Source organism: Zonotrichia albicollis, chromosome 4 (assembly GCF_047830755.1).
Source record: "Zonotrichia albicollis isolate bZonAlb1 chromosome 4, bZonAlb1.hap1, whole genome shotgun sequence".
NCBI lineage: Eukaryota > Metazoa > Chordata > Aves > Passeriformes > Passerellidae > Zonotrichia > Zonotrichia albicollis.
In genome coordinates, this window is record NC_133822.1 from 12983897 (window position 1) to 13003274 (window position 19378).

Consider the following 19378-nt stretch of genomic DNA (forward strand, 5'->3'; position numbering starts at 1 on the left):
GGTGTTTTTACATCTAACAGGACCACAGTGACAGCAACTCAATTACAGCAATTGAACTGTCACTGCCAGGAACCTTTCTGGTTTCAACCACATAGCAAAGCCACATGCAATTAAAGAGAGCAGATAAACACCTGATGCTCAGCCAGCACCTACAAAGTCTTCACTGGATCTTTAATCCTACATTAACCTATTCCACACTCCCTTCCAATTACAAATGGCAATTCAGGCAAACATTTTCCAGTCACCTAGGTGAATCTACACCTACCACTCCCCACAGTGCACAGCCTTCAACACCCCCACAGCAGCCGTGGTCTGTCGCTCAAAGCCTTGTCCTATGTGATCCGCATGGGCTCGCGTCCGGTCCTCAAAGAGCATCTCACGGGGTTCACTGGTTCGAGGTAGGTACTGCAAGTTTTTGATTTCATTGGTAGTTCTGCATAAGAAAAACAGTAACAGTGATATAGAAATTTCTATGAATTAGATAATTCCCATCATAGCCAGTAACACTGGTTAACTACAAAAAAAATTAAACTTTTCCTTATTTTAAATGGATTTTTTTTTTATAATTTAGTTTGTGTCCATGTCACTGGGCACTGTTGAAATAAGTTCTTTTTACAACTTTCTGTGAAGTGCCTAAACACATTGATATGATCCCACTGAGCATTTTTTTCTCGAGAGTAAATCCCAGTTCTCCCAGGTCACCAGACATACTCCAGTATGGCCGTGTCTGTCTTAGGCCGGTGAGCCCTGGACTGGGCAGATACTGCAGATGTGTCTCACCAGGGATGAGGAGATAGAAGAACCCTGTCCCTCCATCTGCTGTGCTGCTCGTGCTTGAAATGGCAACTTCCCAGGATGAAGGTGACACTGACTGGCCTGCAGTTCCCCAGGTTTTGCTTCTTACCCTTCTAAATGACTGGAGTTGCATTTGCTTTCCTCCAGTCCTCAGGAACTTTTGCCAATTGCCATAACCTTTCACAGACAGTGGCCTTGAAGTGATACTGGCCAGTTTCCACTGCCCTTGTGGGGTGTGACCCATCCCAGTAGGTCCCACAGGCTTGTGTCTGTCTAATCTGCATGTCTAGGGAGTTTCTTAATCTGATTTTCCTCCACTGAAGGCAAGTAGCCCCTGCTCCAGATGCTCTTACTGTCTCTGTGACAGAGCATGGACACAGAGCATTTCCTGAAAGTAAATCTCACTAGAAAAGACAAGGGCAAAGAAAGCCACTATCTCAGTCTTTTCTGTGTCCTTTGTCCCCAGGCTCTTTGCAGCATTCAGCAATACCTTCCATTTTCCTAGTCTTTCTTCTACTATCCATATGCTGTGGAAGTCCCTGCTGCCCTTCACATCCCTTGCCAAATTCAGCCCCAGGTGGTGTTTGGCTTCAGCTGCATCCCTTCATGGTTGGACAATGTCTCTATACTCCTTCTGAGGCACCTGCCCCTGCTCCCACATCTCACACACTCCCTTTCTGTGTTCCCATTTTGAAAAGAACTCCCATGACAATTCCTTATGACACACAACACTCAAGTTCTGCAGAGGCTGTCCCTACTCTTCAGCTGGTCCTTATACCCAATGCCACAGCAAAGCCTAAAGATTTCATTTAATGTTGGAGTTGTTACCTTTGAGGTGAGAGAAAAGCCTTTGTCCCCAGAGGTCACAACCATCTACTCACATGTGACAGCAGGGATATCAATTGCAGTCTCATGGCATGTATCAGTAATTGCATGTGTGTACACATTTTCCTGAAGTTTTCACCTCAAATTTCTACTAAAGCTCCAAAAAGGACCAGTACCTTACTTGGCCAGACAGTAAAAATTAAAACAAAAGTTCCAGATTCTTACATTACAAAACAACAAAATTGGTTTGGAGATGGACATTTACACTAATTTATATTAAAATATAATATCAAACAGTAAAAGGTTGGGGATAAAATGAATTTGTAAAGAAAACACTACTAACCAGACATTTACCAAGTAAAATAATTCAGCTTACCTCTTCCTTTTGAAAGGTGACTTTGGCATGTCAGCCACAGGGATCATCTGCTCTCCTGGCCGTACCCACATTATGGGACCATCATCACTGTCCTTACGACTCTCTAATTTTAAACTAGAAAGGGTTCCCCATGGCAGTGTACACTAATGGAAATACAAGGCACAATTTTCAAGTGAGTTACTTTAAAAAACTTACTAAAAGTAGCCTTTATCTCTCACAATGAAAGCATTTATTAGAACACTCAATTATCTAAACAAGTATCACACTCTCACTTTGTTATTATAGCAGCACTACAGAGCACGGTGTCCCCCTTCTCCCAGCCCATTCCCTTCTGCTCTTACTTTTAAGAAGGGTGATTCTTCCAACATATCAAGGAATTCAGGGAAGTAATCCCCCACTTCCTCATCAACTGCTCCAACCAGGCTGATCTGTCTCATTGGGCCAGCTCTATACGTACCATGAGAGTATGTTCTTTTTACCTACAAGTAGAATATGACAACACAAGTTATACCAAGTCCTCTACTGTGCAAAATCCACATTCCATGAGCACCTGTAAACTCTATGCTTATCCTTTCTGAGACAAAAAGAAAGACTTATTTTAGTCCTTCAGTCTCCAGTGTATTTAAGATTATTATGAAGTGAATTACTACAAACTCAAAGACAGATCTTATTAAACATCCATGACAATTTGTATTTTAATGCCTGAAGATAAACTGGAGTAACTATTTATTGCCTTTCAAGAAGATAACACTCCAAACCAGTAACTCTAAAAAGTTATCAATGTATATTATGCTCAGTGACTAGTCAATAAGGATTCTTACCTGGATTACTCAAGTCTAGCTGAATTTCTACCTTTTCTCTTGCAACAGGCAGAACTGAGTTACAAGTAATTTAACTCTAAACATTTCCTCTGCTGCTCATCCTCTCCAGTACTGCCTCTTTGTGAGCACATTAACTAGAGCAAATTAGTGAACACAAGGCCCATAAAGAGTTTGTACAAAAAGTGAAACAATGATCATCACTCCTTCATTTTTGCTGTGCTAGCACATCTTGTGCTCCCTTCAGACTTTAACAGCTGTAGCATTCACCTCTCATGAGAAATCTACTGTGAAATTTGAACAGAAACACATCTTGTTTTAAAGTTTTCAACAATCTGATCTGTTGTGTTAGATCACCAAAATACTCAGGCATGAGATTGATGAGGATCATGTCCACTTTAAGCTTCTGATTTCCTATTTAACAGGCTGAAGGATGCTGGCATTATGAGATGAAATATGAAGAGCTCAGGATGGAGGAAAGAGCAGAGAGATTACTGCACACACCAAGTAAGGCTCCTCTATGACACCTCTAGACATTCTGCATCCAAAGCAAGAAAAGTAAAACTTTGCAAGGAAAACAGTTAATGAAATACTGCTTAGCTATGGTCCTCACCCAAAGAGACCATTAACATTCCTAGCAGTTATGGCAGTGCAGAGGAGAATTCACAGCAGTTCCTGAAAATAAACCATGGAACAGCACTATGCCCTTCTGAGACACTCAACTAATGTAACCAGATCTTTCCAGAAATGCAGAACCAAACACTGTTCCCATCATCCCAGTCATCTGTTTCCTCCCAGCAAACAGATTTATGGCTAAAAGTAGGCTTTTACAAAATGTCTTAGCTAATGCTACAGCAAGACATCACAGACACACTGAAAAGAACAGTCCAGTAATATTCCCCCATTCCTCAAATCCTTAGTCATACATTTGCTGCAGGGATTTTTTTTCCTTGGGTTTTTTTCGTTGTTGTTTTTTTTTGTGGTGTGTTTTTTTTTTTTTTTTGGTTTTTTTTGGTTTTTTTTTTTTTTTGCAGAGACAGCTGGTGATTTTGTGATAAAATACCACAAAACATTCATTTCTGCTGAATTTGCTTCAGCTCAGTCCTCAGCTACATCTGCACTGGCACAAGGCATCAGAAGCTTGTACAACTACAGCAATGAGCAAGGAATAACCCTAAAGCCACTTTCTGAAGCTGCAGACACCCACAAATCTGTGACACTTTATTAAAATGCCTAACATGCAAAAGGATGTTTCTTCCACTGATATAAGCAGCTTAGTATTCCACCACTCCAGTCCAAGACATTGGGATGTTGTTTCCATCTACATCCCTGATTAAAGAGAACCATTCTTCTGCCTTTTCCAGGCTTCTTTATGCTACCACTCTCCCAGGTAACAAGTGATAAGACAAGAGAAAGTAGCCTGAAGTTGTGTCAAGAGAGGTTTACATTAAATATTAAAAACATTTCTTCACCAAAAAATTTCTCAAGCACTGGAATAAGCTCCCCAGGGAAATGCTGAGTCACCATCCCTGGAGGCATTTAAAAGATGTGGAATTTGAAGATATGGTTTAGTGATGGATTTGGCAGGACTGGGTTAACACCTGGCCTCTTAAAAAGGTCTTATAGGTCTTTTTCATCCTAAATAATTTTATGATTCATACAGAATATGATAAACTGATTGTGAAACTACTCCAAGTGAAAACTCTAAAAATTCTCCTAAAAATACTAAGTTAAAGCTTGGAAAAGTTGTGAAGCTTCCAGCTGGATCAGCCCACCCATCTGGCTTATATACCACTAGGTGCTGGTAAAGAAACCTAAAGCCAGCAAGTATTTAGCTGCAGCATAATGCTTGCTTAAAGAAGGATCAATTAAGAAATTTTTCATTTGTTCCCAAAAAATCCCATGCCACTGAAAGTTAAAACTGAAAAATGAGCACAGCTTTTTCAAGCACTGTTTGTCCAAGCCCTTTCACCCCCAGCTGCCTGACCAACCACCCTCCCTTGATCACAAGGCAGTACAATCGCTTCTCAAGACCCAGCTCAGGTGAAGAAATCCAATATGAATGCCTAAATAATGTCAAAGTTACAAATGATGAGTGGTTTATTCTGACACCATATTCAGAACCACATCATTGCAAATACTGAATGAAGTGTCTGAGTGATTAAGAACTCTGCAGTGGCTTAACCCCAGGCAGCAGATACTGATCTTACAGGCCCTGCTCACCCACCTCCCACTGTTGTGAGACATGGGAGAGAACAGGAAAAGCAAGGAAATGTATGGGTCCAGTTAAACAGAGTTTATTCAGGGGAGACAAAACTGAGGAAGAAAAACCACCAAGTTGTTTGAGTGTTCTCCACCACTCACCAACTCCCACAAGCAGACTGATGCCCAGCAGTCCCAAGCAACAGGCACCTTCCAGCCAAGCCATCAGGGCCCTCAGGTTTTCTTGATGTCCCACAGCACAGAATGTCCTCAGAGTCACTTGGGGCCAGCTGTCCCAACCATGTCCCCTCCAGCTTCTTGCCCACCTCAGCCCACTCACCGGGGGGGGTGTCCTGAAGCCTTGACAGTGTGCCAGTGATGCTCAGCAATAGCCAAAACACCAATGTGTTACCAACAGCTTTAGTCACAAACCCAAAACACAGTCCACAAAGAAAAGAAAATTAACCCATCCAGACCCAGTATAAGCAAGAAATAAATCCATGTCGGTGATCAAAGGGCAAGATTTGCTCTCTTTTCCCTTCTTTCCTGAGAGCATTAGGTCCTATGAAGATGGACAGGGAGCAAGCCTAGGGAACTGATCTGAATTTAACCCAGGAATTACCTGAAAAATTTCTCTGTTTTATAAAATAATAAAAAATAAATAAAGACACAGGCCATAAATACTAATGCCTGGCCAGGAAGAACAAGAGAGAGTTTGAAAGATGGAGCAGCTTTGGGAAGTGAAAAACAACTATCTCATGTCTTCCATGAACTAGGTGGTAGCATCCTAAACTCCAGTCTTAGAGAAGAGGGTCATGCTTGAACTGCATTACCTTAGATTAGGCTAAAGGCTTAGAAAAGCATGCATAAAAAGGTGGGGTCATTCTTAGTGAGGAGCTAATTTTCATTTCAACAAAACCTCCCATTGATATCTGACCAATGACAAACCTAAAATTAATCCAAATAAAGACAACAACCAAATAAATATAACCTATGGCATATTAGACAACAGCAACATTTCCCTTCCTATTACTGTCAGTATCCTTTGGCTGTTTTGTTCACAGGAAGACAAACAGATTGCTCCATGTATTTCTAAACTCACAAAAACAATATTGATGTACTAAACCCAGTACTTATCAAATTCTATATTAAATTATGCACTGACTGCTAATAGAGCACTACATATATGAAGCATTTTATATACATATACACACACACCTTCTATAAAACAAATCTTCCTAGATGCAATTTCACAGCTTACAGTGTGACTAGGTTTTTAGAATTTTACAGACTTGCTCAAAACTGGAACAATTTAAATCCATAATAAAAGGAGAAATCAAGGACATGCTGCTTTTCCAGCATGTGGTCAGGAATGAACACACACAAACCACCAAATACATGCAGTATAATACCATGGACAGGAAAAAGAGATAAAAACATAAAATGATAAATATGACATCCTAACTTCTTTCTTCTCATGTAGCTTACATTTGAAGTATGTCACCTAAAAACACACAAAAGGAGACTGTGTCATTCTCTTGCACCACAGTAATGGAAAATTGTCACAGTAAAAGCACCCTGAATACACAATTAGTGAAACTTGAGAATTATCTGCTTCTGTGACTTGCACGGCCTCAACTGATTTTTTAATGCAATAGCAAATGTTTTTTGACAGAAATGTCTTGGTGTCTGACAAAAATGTGAAGTGTAAATGCAAAAATACAGATATATATATATACCAAAAATACATTTCAGAAATATCATCCTACAAGTGGAAACATTTTAGACACTGTATGTTAAAGATTCTGTGTTTGAATAAGTCACAAAGTGGAGTGAACAATGCAGAGAAACCATGCATGTCAAGAGAGGAATTTCAGAAATGTAAACTGGGGCACATAACAACTGAATTCCTATTTTTAATATAGTAGGGTGTAGGTTGTTGTGGGGTTTAGGTGGATGAGGTTTTTTTTCTTATTTGAAACTTCTTCATTTTCCTAGGATTTTATGGTTTAAATTTATTTCAATTTTTCACCTTTAAAACCAAAAAAAGGCTGAGAAAAGTCTTCAGAGAAAAAATAACCAACAACAAACAAAATTATCCAGCAACTGAACTCAATTTTAAGAAACCCATGAAGTCCCACCAAAGACCAAAAACATTACACCACCTAAGAATATGCAAGGACATGGAGGGTTTTGCTGCAGAAGTGCACAAGCAATGCACTTACACACTGGTATCTCAGAACAGAAAAATCTCATTTCAGAGTCAGGGTTCATCTCAAACGCTGCAGCCATGAAGAGGCCATTGCCACTCCTGCTAACTTGGTGCATTTCAGTGAAGTGCCCGAGAGGTTTTCTGTTCCTTGAAAATTTCATTTAAATCCTTCAATGCCTCCTTATACTTCCAGTTTCAAACGGGAGTTAACACTGAACAAACATTCATCAAAATTGCTCTGATTTTACAAATACTCCTTAATCTGTTTGGCTGCTTTCTACCATTAAACCACATGTACTTCATACTCCTTCCTTCAACGTTTTTCCTTTTTTTTTAGGTCAGGGCTTTGGTATCAGAATGGGATGTCTTTACAGTTCTGGCATTACTTAATTGTCATTCAAAACCTAAATTCAACAACTAGTTTTTCCCAACTGGAAGTTTCTGGAAATGCAGTCAGTCTCAAGATTTGATCAGCTTAAAAGCAAGAACCAGATTCTACTGAAAACAAATTCTGCTGAAAACTACTGAAACACAACTGAAAAGACATAGTTCCAATATAAAAGAATTCTCTCTAGAACTCAGGAATATAATATATGGAAATAAATACTGCACAAATCTTTAATGATAAGAAAATGAAGCACCAAACAATGAGATTTTCTTTTAAAAATATTTTCAGCAATTCCCCTCAAACACCAAAGGAACGAATGATTTCAAGCAAGATGTCACAAATTATTAAAGAGCTAAACAGTAAAAACCTCTCTGTAAAAGAAATGTTAAAGATCTAAACAAGGAGAACAGCAAGGAGAAGATAGTATTAGAAGAAGCTAAAAGGGAAGGGGAATGACAAGCTCTGTGTCCAGAACCTGAAAAAGTGAGGACAACCCCTCACAAAGCCACACCACAAACATGAACTATCATTACTATCACAGGTCTTCCTCTAAAATACTTATTCATTAATATTTGATTATTCAGTGTCCATCACAGCTAACATAGCAACATGAATTTATTCCAAACTGGGAACAAAATTAACAAAAATTGTTTCACTGAAGATGCAATTGCCTGTTATTATGGAATGGAGCTGATTGTGTAGACCCACAGTCATCCTTGAGCTAACTTTGACACATTTCAACAATGTAATTTGCCAACTCAGTAATGAAACCAATCCCTCAAGAGTATTTAAGAAGTTCTGCTGGATTAATGAACCAAACTGAACTCAGCAGTTCAAGAAGCACCACATCTTGGCACTAGAACATGCAATTGGGAGGAAAGAAGGAATGAGGACATCATCTTTTGGCAGAAAATCTTTGTTAGCTTGGCTCTGGCCATTTGTCTAATTGCACACTGTACTGTTAGAGTGACCTTTCCTAAAGTGAACAGGCTGAATGATGTGCATCCTCTCATACCTACAGTACAAAGGCAGCAAGGTAAAACAAGACAAAGCTTTAATAAATCAATAAGAACTGCAAGCTGTGTGGTGCAGCTGACAGGAGGAAGGAAGTGATGCCATCCAGGGCTGGAAAGATGGACCCTGTGAACCCCATGAAGTTCAGCAAGGCCAAGTGCAAGGCCCTGCATGTGGGCTGGGACAATCCCAAGCACAAATGCAGCATGGAGAGTCAACTGAGAGCAGCCCTGGGCAGAAAGACTGGGAGGTGCTGCTGGATGAGGCTGAACATGACCCAGCAAGGTGCACTCACAGCCCAGAATGCCAAATGTAGCCTGGGCTGCCACCCCAGCAGTGTGGGCAGCAGGGCAGGGAGGGAATTCTGCCCCTCTGCGACCCCGCCTGCAGAGCTGCAGCCAGCCTGGGGGCTTTCAGCAGAGGATGGGCATCAACCTGTGGGAGCAAAACCAGAGGAAGGCCATGAAGAGATGATGAGAGGGCTGAAGCACCTCTCCTGTGAAGACAGGCTCTTCACAGACAGACTGGAGTTGTTAGGCTGGGGAAGAGGCTCCAGGGAGATCTTACAGCAACCTTCAAGTACCTAAAGGGGACTGCAAGAGAACTGGAGGGGGACAGTGTGCAAGGGCATGCAGTGACAGAGCAAGGTGGAATGGCTTCAAAGTGGAAGAGGGCAAGTTGAGCTGTTACAAAGGATTTCTCTGCTGTGAGGGTGCTCAGGCACTGAACAGGCTGCCCAGCAAAGCTATGGATGGCCCATCCCTGCAAGTGTTCAAGGCCAGGCTGGATGGAGCTCTGAGCAACCTGGTCTAGTGTCCTGTCCCTGCTCATGGCAGCTCACTGGAGCTACACAGTCCTTGGGGTCCCTCCCAAAACAAACCACTCCATTACTCCAATTCAAAACCACAAAACAAGTTCTTCACATCTGGAAGACAGTAGCACATCATCTTAAAGAAATAGGTGTCAACAGAAGGCAGAGGAGCTAGAGACTATTTAGCCTAGGTCAAATTTACAGAAAAAAATCACTTAGCTGGATAATTGACACAACTATCAACTACCTAGAAAATAAGACAGTAAGAACTAATAAACACAGTCATGTAAAAAAAATTGAAAACAATCAAGTCAAACTAACCTTTGTTACTATGGCTGGAAAGAAGACCAATAGACATCTTAACATTTGACATTTCCACTATATTCTACAAACTGCTATAGAAACATGGTCTAATAAGAGCAAACTGTGGGCAGTTTAGTCAGTGCTCACATAACTACCTCATTTTGAGGCAAGCAGCAAGGATCCTTCCTTTGAAGGCTGTCTATCCTCATAAAACCCACAGGCATTGCAACACTGCAAGTCATAGGAAAGGATCAAAATTAACCAAGCTTGAAACTGGAGAGGGGATCTGAATGCAAAGGATATAATTCAGTTTAAACAAAAGCAAGAACTACACTCACATACATATTTAATGAACTGCATGAACCTGAAAAGGGGAGCAACTCAATTAGCAGAAGCTGCTGCTACAGCAGATCACAAACTGCTCTGAAAAAGGAAAAAATAGATATAAAAGCAAGAATTTGCAAGACACTTGCAGCAATCTTCTCATAGTCTTTGACATCAATACACCAGACAGACACTGTCGATTTTTAGCATCATATATTGAGAAAATATGGATGACTGAATTGAACATAAGGGGAGATCACTAAGAGTAATAAGGGTATAACATGCAATCACAGACTGAAATAACTCAAATTACTTGATCTAGGGAGAGGGGAAAAAGAAGCTATTAAGCAATCTTCAAATATAGACAAAGCTGAATGAAAAGGATAAATTGTTTGCCTTCTCCACTAAAGATCAGAATAAAAGGATAAGAGGTGAAACAAGGAAAAAATGACTTTACAAAGGATTTCTTTGTAAAGAGCGGAATCGCCTTGAGATCTCCCACAAACACACCAGACAAGAACTTGTCAAATACAGCTTTCAAACAGTCCACCTTGTTTGGCAGCAGAGGAACTGTCTGGTACTGTGCAGCATTTCACTTCATCTGTACTAAGAAGTTGCCTCTGATGCAAGACAGTAAAATCAGTGCACTCAGCATTGTTAAACATCAGCTGTGAGCTTTGGGGTTTCAGCACAGCAAGAAAAACTTACACTTGCCCAGCATGAGGGAAAAATAAAAAGTTCAAAATATTAACATTTGTCTCAACAGCACTAAATAGCTTAAGTGAAGTGATGTAAGCTGCAAGTAGGTGGCAAAAGCTGATTATTTACGTTCTTTCAAATCCTCCTAAGAGCCTGAGGAGATCCATGGCTATCGGGTAACTGATGCAGCTGTTGCCATCTACACAGACACAGCCCAGGCAAGACGGAGCTACAAGACAAATTTTCACCACCTGAAGGACTGACTTCATGGCTACAAGGACATCCAGACTAATTCCATTTTGCCCTTTTACAGTAACTGTATGACTAAGCCTTGCAATGAGTCAGTGAGTTCAAAAAGAGCTGTTACATTAATGCAACAAAATTTTAAGGAGTATTCAGGCATAGGCCCAAGCTGGATGATGAAAAACTCCCCATTTCCTCTCCCTGCAAAATTTAAAAGCTAATTCTCATTAGAAAGAGCCAGTTCCAAATTCCTCTCTGCTGCAAATATTCTCACAAATCTGTGTCCCTTATCTTCTAACAAGTAAAATTACATTACTCCTATCTGACACAGGTGTATTGGGAAGCAAGCTGAAAGGAGTTAGTTCTCAACTCTACAATTGTGAAAGCTAAGTAAATTACTTGAGAGATGCAGATTTTCCAGGTAAACTTAGGAGGACCCCAATTTGACCTCAGCAACAGAATTTACCATGCAATCTGACTCTTGTCACAGAATTTGATGACTTAGAAATATGCAGTACTTAAAACCAAAAAAATCACAAACCCACATCTGTCACAAAACAGGAAGTGGAAAATTGAGTAGTAACAAAAGGATTAACTTGAAAAACAAAAATTGATAAAACACACTATAACACTTTCCATTTCAGGCTTAGCTCAACCTTCATTCTCCTTTTTATAATACTTTTCTTGATCTTTTTAAATACTTACATTTGTCAGATTGATTACATGTGCTACACGCAATCTGAGAAACCACCAAAGAACCTCTTGTACCCAAGTGAGCTTCATTTCAATGTTTTAGTTAAAATTACCAAAGGAATATCAAGTTTCTTAAAGCTGATGAAGTCCAAGACACATATTCAAAGCAGATTTGATAAAATCAACTTTCTGCTTAGAAAACAAATCCTTCCTCAACTAAGGCTGTACAACAGCTGCTAGACATTGCTCAGGCTGCCCAGGACAAGGAACACCACAGCACAAAGCTGGGGAAATGTAGGAACAGAAAACCAAACATATTTAAAGTTTCATCAAAATATACTGCAACAAGATATTAGAATCCCTTTAAAAGATTCACAAAGAACTTAGTGAGACAGGATAATGTTCTCAGTCTGCACAAAATGTAGCATGCCAAAAAGGAGAATACAAAGCTAACAAAACATTTTAACTGTAGCAGACCACATTAAAAAAAAAAAACCTAAATAAACAGCCAAAAACAGAAATAATAAAACCATAAGGAAAATTAGAACAAATAACTAGGCAACCAAGATACTGACTTCAATATTCCAGGAAACAAGAATGCTGCACAGAAGACACAGTCTGCTATTTGCCTGTACATGTTATTTATACACCCTCTACCCCTTAGTTAGCAAAAATACAAGGAGCCAAGCCTTTTCTGTCAGGCAAACAAACTGAGAAGTGATAAAATGCCATGAAAACTAAGGCAAAAAATGAGGGAACACAAAGGAAAAGAAGACACCAGAACTAAACCTCCAGCCAAGTAAAATACAGCTTAGGCCATGGAGCTGACCAGCTGAATGCTGCATCAACACAGTTCAGCTTCTTTCATCTCCCACAGCCTCTCTCTGCTCCTCCTTCACTTACACAAAAATGGGGAATTAGGATTTCAACCCCAAAGAACACAGGACTGGTTTAACTAGACATCAGTGTTACCACTGTAATAACAATTTAAGCTATCATTCTAGTAAAATAATTCTATGATAATTCACAACAATAAAATCTGGGCTTTCATTAACTATTTCTTTAGGGCGGGCACTAGCACACAGCTATGCCTGTGTTAATGCAACCCAAGAGAACCAGCTGGATTTAAGGAACATCCTTGTAAGGACAGGTCCAGCTTTTCTTATCTAAACTGGCCAAAGAGCAGCTCTGGAGAGCTGCCCATTATGTGTTCAATGATTTTTATTTATTTGTGTTTCAGTTTACGTACTCAAGAAAAACAGTGACTGTAGTTCACAGAACATTCATGTTCCATGGCAGTAGATATTTTCTCAGCCAACACTGCAAAAGTTCTTTTGCAGCAACATTTTAGTTCTGCATATCCTTATGCATAACACATACCTGAAATTTGTCAATACATGCAAGTGTTCTATGCAAATGTCTAGTCAGCCAAAGGGAAAAAACAGGCATGGTTTTCATGAAAGAGATGACAGTGTAACTTACACTTGAACTCTAATCATCTCAAAAGTGAAGATAAAATAGTTTAAAGCTGATCCATACAACATCTAAGTTCACAAATATGGGAGTTAAAAGGGTAACTGTGAGATAAAGTTGATATAAATAACAGGACTGAGTTTCTGCATAAATTGTTTCATAATCACTGTAGGGGCTTTTTGCAATAACCTCATCACCAAGGTGAAAATCAAACAGATTTTTTCCTGAAAACCAGTGCTACAAATTATTTCTGTGCAACAGAAATGTATTTTCTACAGCAAGTTAATAAACAGCAGAGGTGATGCTTAATCAGCAGCTGTTGTTAAGAAAGTATACAGTCATTTCTTCCCAAAAAATAATTATTCTTTTGAAATAAAAGAATATTCAAAAGTTGCCAGTCATTCTTCCATTTAACTTAAGAGCTTTCCAGAGAATCCAGCCAAGTAAGGAGAAATGTAAAGGGATAAGGACCAAATCTGCAGCCACAATAACCCCAAGTTCTTCTTTGAGGATGGATTTAGAAAACCCAAACTACAAATGTAGCTAATACAACCTTGCCCTATGCAGGTTTTTGTGTTTAACACTGTATTAAAGCATTTCAGTTTTATGACAATACAGACATATACTACTATTCAGACACCCAGAAAGCCACAGCTAAACCATTTTAACCCTCCAGAACTCATGGTTAATCTTCAGCTACAGAAACAAATCCAAAGAAACCTACACACACAAGCATGCAAACACTTGCCTCCCACCAAAAATCCAATTTGATGTCTCAGTTAACATTTTTATGTCTCTTCTCATCTTCAATAATGCAGAACTGACTTAAAGAAATCCCTTGTTTCCAGTCTTCTGTGTCATCCATATTGCAGAGCTAACAGCAACTACTCTAAAAAATACCCGTTCACAGTTGTTTGAAACCATTATATGACTTTAGAAAGTAAAATGCATAACCTCTTACCTGAGCATGAAAATTTGACATAGTCGTTGTCTCTATATCTTTCTTTCCCAAAATCTCCATTTTCACTGGTGAATTGGGAAAATTAAACGAAAAGTAGTCTAAAAAGTCAGGTAAATAAGTAGCTGCCCCATGAACAATACCCATTACATAGTAAGCTGCACAGTTTTCATTTTCACTAAAAACCAGACCCACAAACTCTTCTGCAAATCTCTCCATCTCCACAGGAGACAAGTGGGAGAGTTCATTACTGTAGGCATGGATAACTGATGCACCTCCGTTAGGCTGGTGCTCAATATGAATCAGCTGTTTGAACTCCAATGTGTCCAACCTTTTGAGTTTATTTTGAACCCGTGGCTCCTTTAACGAGACAAATGGAAACTCACTGTTCTCTGGTATCTTGGACTCACAGTCCTTCTTGGGATCCATATTTTTCCCATTGAAATCCTTAAGATGATCATCTATGATGCCTTTGGCTTCCTGATCCTCAATATCAGAAACCAGTCCTGAGCAGATGGTCTGAATAGATTTGCTGTACATTTTTGGACGCTTCCTCTTCTCATTCTCTTTATGTTTCTTTTTCTTTTTCTTCTTAACTTTTTTAATCTGTAGCTCTTCTGCATTGGCTTTTGGTTTCTCCTTCCCACCTGTTGAGAGTTTAAAGAAAAGATCTCTTAAGGAAATTTTTATACAAAATATATATTTAAAGATTGGGATTCAAAGTCAGCAAAATGCTCACCATGGCACACAAAGCCCAGAGACCAAAAGCAAGGGTCACAACGTGTATGTTACCAAAAGTGAGCAGGGTAAGAGACACCTGCCATGTGCAATTGATAAATAAGCTGAGACAAAAAGGGAAAAGACATCACAATAACTCAAGTGCCCCAAGGCTGCTTCCATGAGGAGCTGCAGTCCATCACTCCCTTTAGCTGCCCCAGGAAGTCCAGAGACATGACAGGACAGCTGTCCAACACTGCCAGACAAGGGGCCTACAAACCATGCCTGGAATGCACAGCAGCAGCAAGCTGCCCACGAGATGCCACTGCCAGAACTGACCTTGTCTGATGGGCTTCTGCACAGGGGCACTCTTTCAAAACTAGATAAACTGTGCTGAAGAACACATGGGAACATCTAAAAACTCATCCCATACATATTATAACATAAATAAAATTAAAACGAAAGACACATTAAAGAAAACACTCACAAAAAATAAACTAGCGTCAAGTTCTCTCAATATACAAAACCGTCCTAAATGTCCAAAAGGCAGAAATTACTCATCTGGGGATAGCACATTCAAGTGATTCCCAAGGTAAATGTTCTCACTTGTTTTAAAAAAGTGAGAGGGTATTTTTGCAAGTAATAGAAGTGGCAGCCAAAAAACTTCTAGCACTATACTGCTCTAAGATCAAGCAGTCAAAATGATTTAGCACATCGTAAAACAAAGTCAGTGGGTATGTTTCAGCACCAAATTATATTCACACCAGGAATTCAAACCCAGCATGCAAACACAGAAGCTTTCAAGTTTAAAAATTGTGTATTTCATTGCAAGACTAAGTAATGTGAAATCTGCAAGAGTTAAGTTAGCCAGTCTCTACTACAATGTTGCAGTAGATTATTTTCAGTTTGTCATCCTGCATCCAAGTAACTTAACAAGAGTCCTTTAATAAAAAAAAAACCACACAACTGTTGGTGCATGGAATCACAAATTCTTGCTGGTGATTAAGAGGTTGGACATGGAAGATGCAGATACTGGAAAGGAGAACAAGCAATTGAGACACGTGGGTCTGAGTCTCCTGACGTTTGTGACAGCAGCTAAATACTTCTGGGATTCTTGAAGTGGAGGCAGATTTAGTTTAGTTATCTCCCTGGATTCTATTTTCTCACAGAGAGGGGAATGAGAAATGCCCTGAGGTCACCTCATTTCTTATTTAGTCCAAACAAGGAAATGGATTCTAGGATTTCTTAACCTAATCTACACAGTTAATAACTACAAAGATTCTCTTCACTCAGAATCAGATTTAACACTGCACACTCTCTGAACACAATTTCACTTTCAGCTAGCTAAGTTCAACTGCAAAGTTCAACTGCCAGTATCTTCATGGAAGTCTGTCCTTTCTTAGGCTAAATTTAATGCAAACCCAGCATCAAACCTCAGCAACAGGACTACATGTGGTAGATGCAATATTCACCACCTCTTGGTTAATATCCTCTTTCTGTCAGAGTCTGTAACTCTAGTGGGCATGAAGAGACCAGGAAGAGCAGCAACAGGTGTTCAACAACTGAGGACCTCAGCATTAGAGGAGGCCTGAAAATGGTTCATTCAGGGTGCCAGGGTCCTTGTGTGTAATGTCACTACCTAGCAAAAATCACCTACTGCTGCCTTCTGGGGTACTGTGATGGTGCCACTACAGCACCAGCTCCAGGCAGTGGGAAATAGAGAAATGGTTTAGGACAGTGGGAAGTGACACATTGCAGGCTTTGAAATCTCAACACAAACCTCAAAATACAGACTCAGACATTTTTCCTCTCCTCCTGACTGCAGGAATACACAGCTGCAAAAAACCATCCGGGTATACAGGTATTGCAAACTCTTAATATTGTTTTAATGTAGCATTTTAAAATTGTTTCACTCTAAATATGAAAAATTTTTGCTATGCTGATGGATATCACAAAGAAGTCAATCATTCTGCAGATATTACATTACTGTGAATATACAAACTATGGAATTATTGCACCAAATGCTAGAGTAAGGGGATGCAGGGGGAGCAGAAATTACTGCCAACCCATTTCACTTGTTTTTAAATGGACATCAGATTTTTGTTCAAACTAGTCACTCAGATCTGGGACATGATGTATGGCAGAAAAGTACGGAAATTTGTATTTACTGGGGTTCAATCAGAGAAATATAAATGGCAACAAACTTCAAAGCAAAAAGCTATTGCTGCAGCAAGAGCCAAATCACTGTCTCCTACTTGAGCATGTTTGTTATCACCAAAGAAAATACTAAGACAAATGAAGATCAGCATCTGTACATTCTTGCTGAGCACCCAGCTATTAAATGGCATTATATCATTACTAGCTGAAATGTAAAGTACTTATATAATAGGTGGCTATGAATTTGTATCTGTGCAAAACAACAAAAACTGCTGACTTCCATTCCTAAAGTACAAGAAGGAAGATGATCTGATTTTCTTTCAACCTGTACCATTCCTTTTGATCTTCTGAGAAGTTTTACAATTTCATTCAACTGCTTCTGTAATACCTGGTGGCAGTTTCTTTAATTCATCACTTAGCATATTTCAAGGATGCAGCTATGCAGTCAAATATTAAAAAACTAACCAAACAAACAATTCCACTGTTAAACAATGAAACAGGCTTCCTTACAGAGGTGGTCAATGCCCCATGGCAGGCAGTGTTTAAGAGGCATTTGGACAATGCCCTTAACAACAGGTTAAACTCTTGGCCAGCCCTGAGGTGGTCAGGCACTTGAAATGGATCATCACTGTAGGCCCCTTCCAACTGAAATAATTGAATTTTTCTAATCATCAGTGAGCAGCACTCAAAAGAGCACAGCCATGGTCTTGAAAGCAGTGGTGCCTTTCAGACAGAAACAACATAGACGGAATGCAAATCAGTCTCAAATTATGCAAAGTTCTTGTGAACATATCCAAAAAGGGTTTGTCTTCAAACCCAGTTGTAAAAGTACTTCTTATTTAGCTTGGTATGCATCTATGGGAGCACTTAAAACCTCAGAAGGAATTACACTAAGTCATTTTTTAAGTGAAGAATATTTCTCATTCCCTCTGTTTTCACACCATCTCTACAAAGCCTTCAGAAGAGATAGAAGTTTTTAACCAGAGGGTTAAAATTATTCCTTTTTGGGCATATAAAAAAAATTTTCCTCTCAGCTTTAATACATTGATTTTAATACAGATTGCTTTTACTTCTGCACACAAGACAAAAGAGTTATGCCATTTACACACTGTCATGGTTTGAGCCTGGCACAGAGCCAGTGCCCCCCATGAAAATGCTCTCACCCTGGTGTCTGCTGTGAGATGTGACCAGGAATAAGCAAAACAGGCTTTAGCTTAAACATAAAGAACACTTTATTACCTAAACTACAGGAAAATAGGGAAAAACTATAGGGAAAAGAAAAAAATTGAAAACCTTACAAAAACCACTTTCCTCCTCCCCACTACCTGAATTTCCCAATCCGATACATTCTCCCAAAACACCAACTGCCCAGCCTGGCACCACACTTTAGTATACTCAAACTTCAGTTCATGAAGAGGAAAGGAGTCCTTCTTGTTCCATAGGCTTCCCCTGGAAACACACTGAAACCTCGTGTGCTTCCCTGTCACTTTGGCACCGCCCGGAAAAAAAGTCCTTTGGCCGCTTGTGACATCTTCCTTCCATGCCCAGTGCTCTCACCACCGCGCATGGATCAGAGCTGCTTTTAGGGTTGTCTTTCAAGGATGCCTTGTCTCACTCCAAAAAGGCACAGTCTCTGCTTTGGGACATCTGTCCCCCCCATATTTTTCCAACCCCCTGGGGCCGGGGGGTCCTCACGATGAACCCTCCTGGTTCTGAGCCACTGCTTCCCCCTAAGTGCAGTCTCTGTGTCACAGGAACAACTGAGTCCATGGCCACAAGAAAAGTCCAGCCAAAAGGCCACTCCAAATCATCTCTCCCCATTCAATCATCTCCACGTTCTTCGGGCCAGGTCCTTGTCTCATCTCATCTCTTATCTCCCTTCTTATTCAGCTTCGAGGAGGATTAGCATTTTTGCAAGGCCCCAATCATGAAAGAAAGGGGTTAAAACTTTCAGTCTCTGTCCCGGAGCTGCGGCACTCCCACACACGCTGCCACTCCGGCCGGGCACTCTTCCCCCCCTTCTCCTCCTGGGCCGGCTGCTATCACATTCGGTGTCGCCGGCTCTCTCTCTCCCCCTCCTGAGGGGGGGGGGGGGAATGGCTGCCCGAGGGCTGACTCCCTGGGGTCTTCCACCCTTCCATCCTCGAGGGCCTCCTCACCTCCCATCTCTGTCCAGGCCCAGGGCCTACCACGTGGCTGCCCCTCCCCCGCCCAGCAGCAAGGCTGGACAGGGGAGGGTGATCTGACCTCTTCGCCGCGACGTCCCAAGAGAGCCTCCCAGGGCCAGAGCCCTGCTTTTAACCCCTGTGTATTCTCGGAGGTGTGTCCAAACCCCACTGGCTACACCAGGTGTCAGTATCAAACTCCGAA

At 40.4% G+C, this 19378-nt stretch overlaps 1 protein-coding gene across 2 annotated transcripts in view; it reads right to left on the reverse strand.

Annotated features, from left to right (window-relative positions):
- RSBN1L (round spermatid basic protein 1 like) overlaps positions 1-19378 on the reverse strand; it is a 48026-nt gene that overhangs the window by 9957 nt on the left and 18691 nt on the right. Inside the window, exons 3-7 of one of the 2 annotated variants that reach the window (XM_074538820.1) lie at positions 14521-14781; positions 14138-14202; positions 2338-2475; positions 1997-2139; positions 266-433 (exon numbers count right to left, since the gene is read on the reverse strand). In XM_074538820.1, the coding sequence (XP_074394921.1) occupies positions 266-433; positions 1997-2139; positions 2338-2475; positions 14138-14202; positions 14521-14781 (775 nt within the window). Of the gene's footprint in view, positions 1-265; positions 434-1996; positions 2140-2337; positions 2476-14137; positions 14782-19378 lie in introns of both variants that reach the window. The other variant, XM_074538819.1, reaches the window with a different exon arrangement.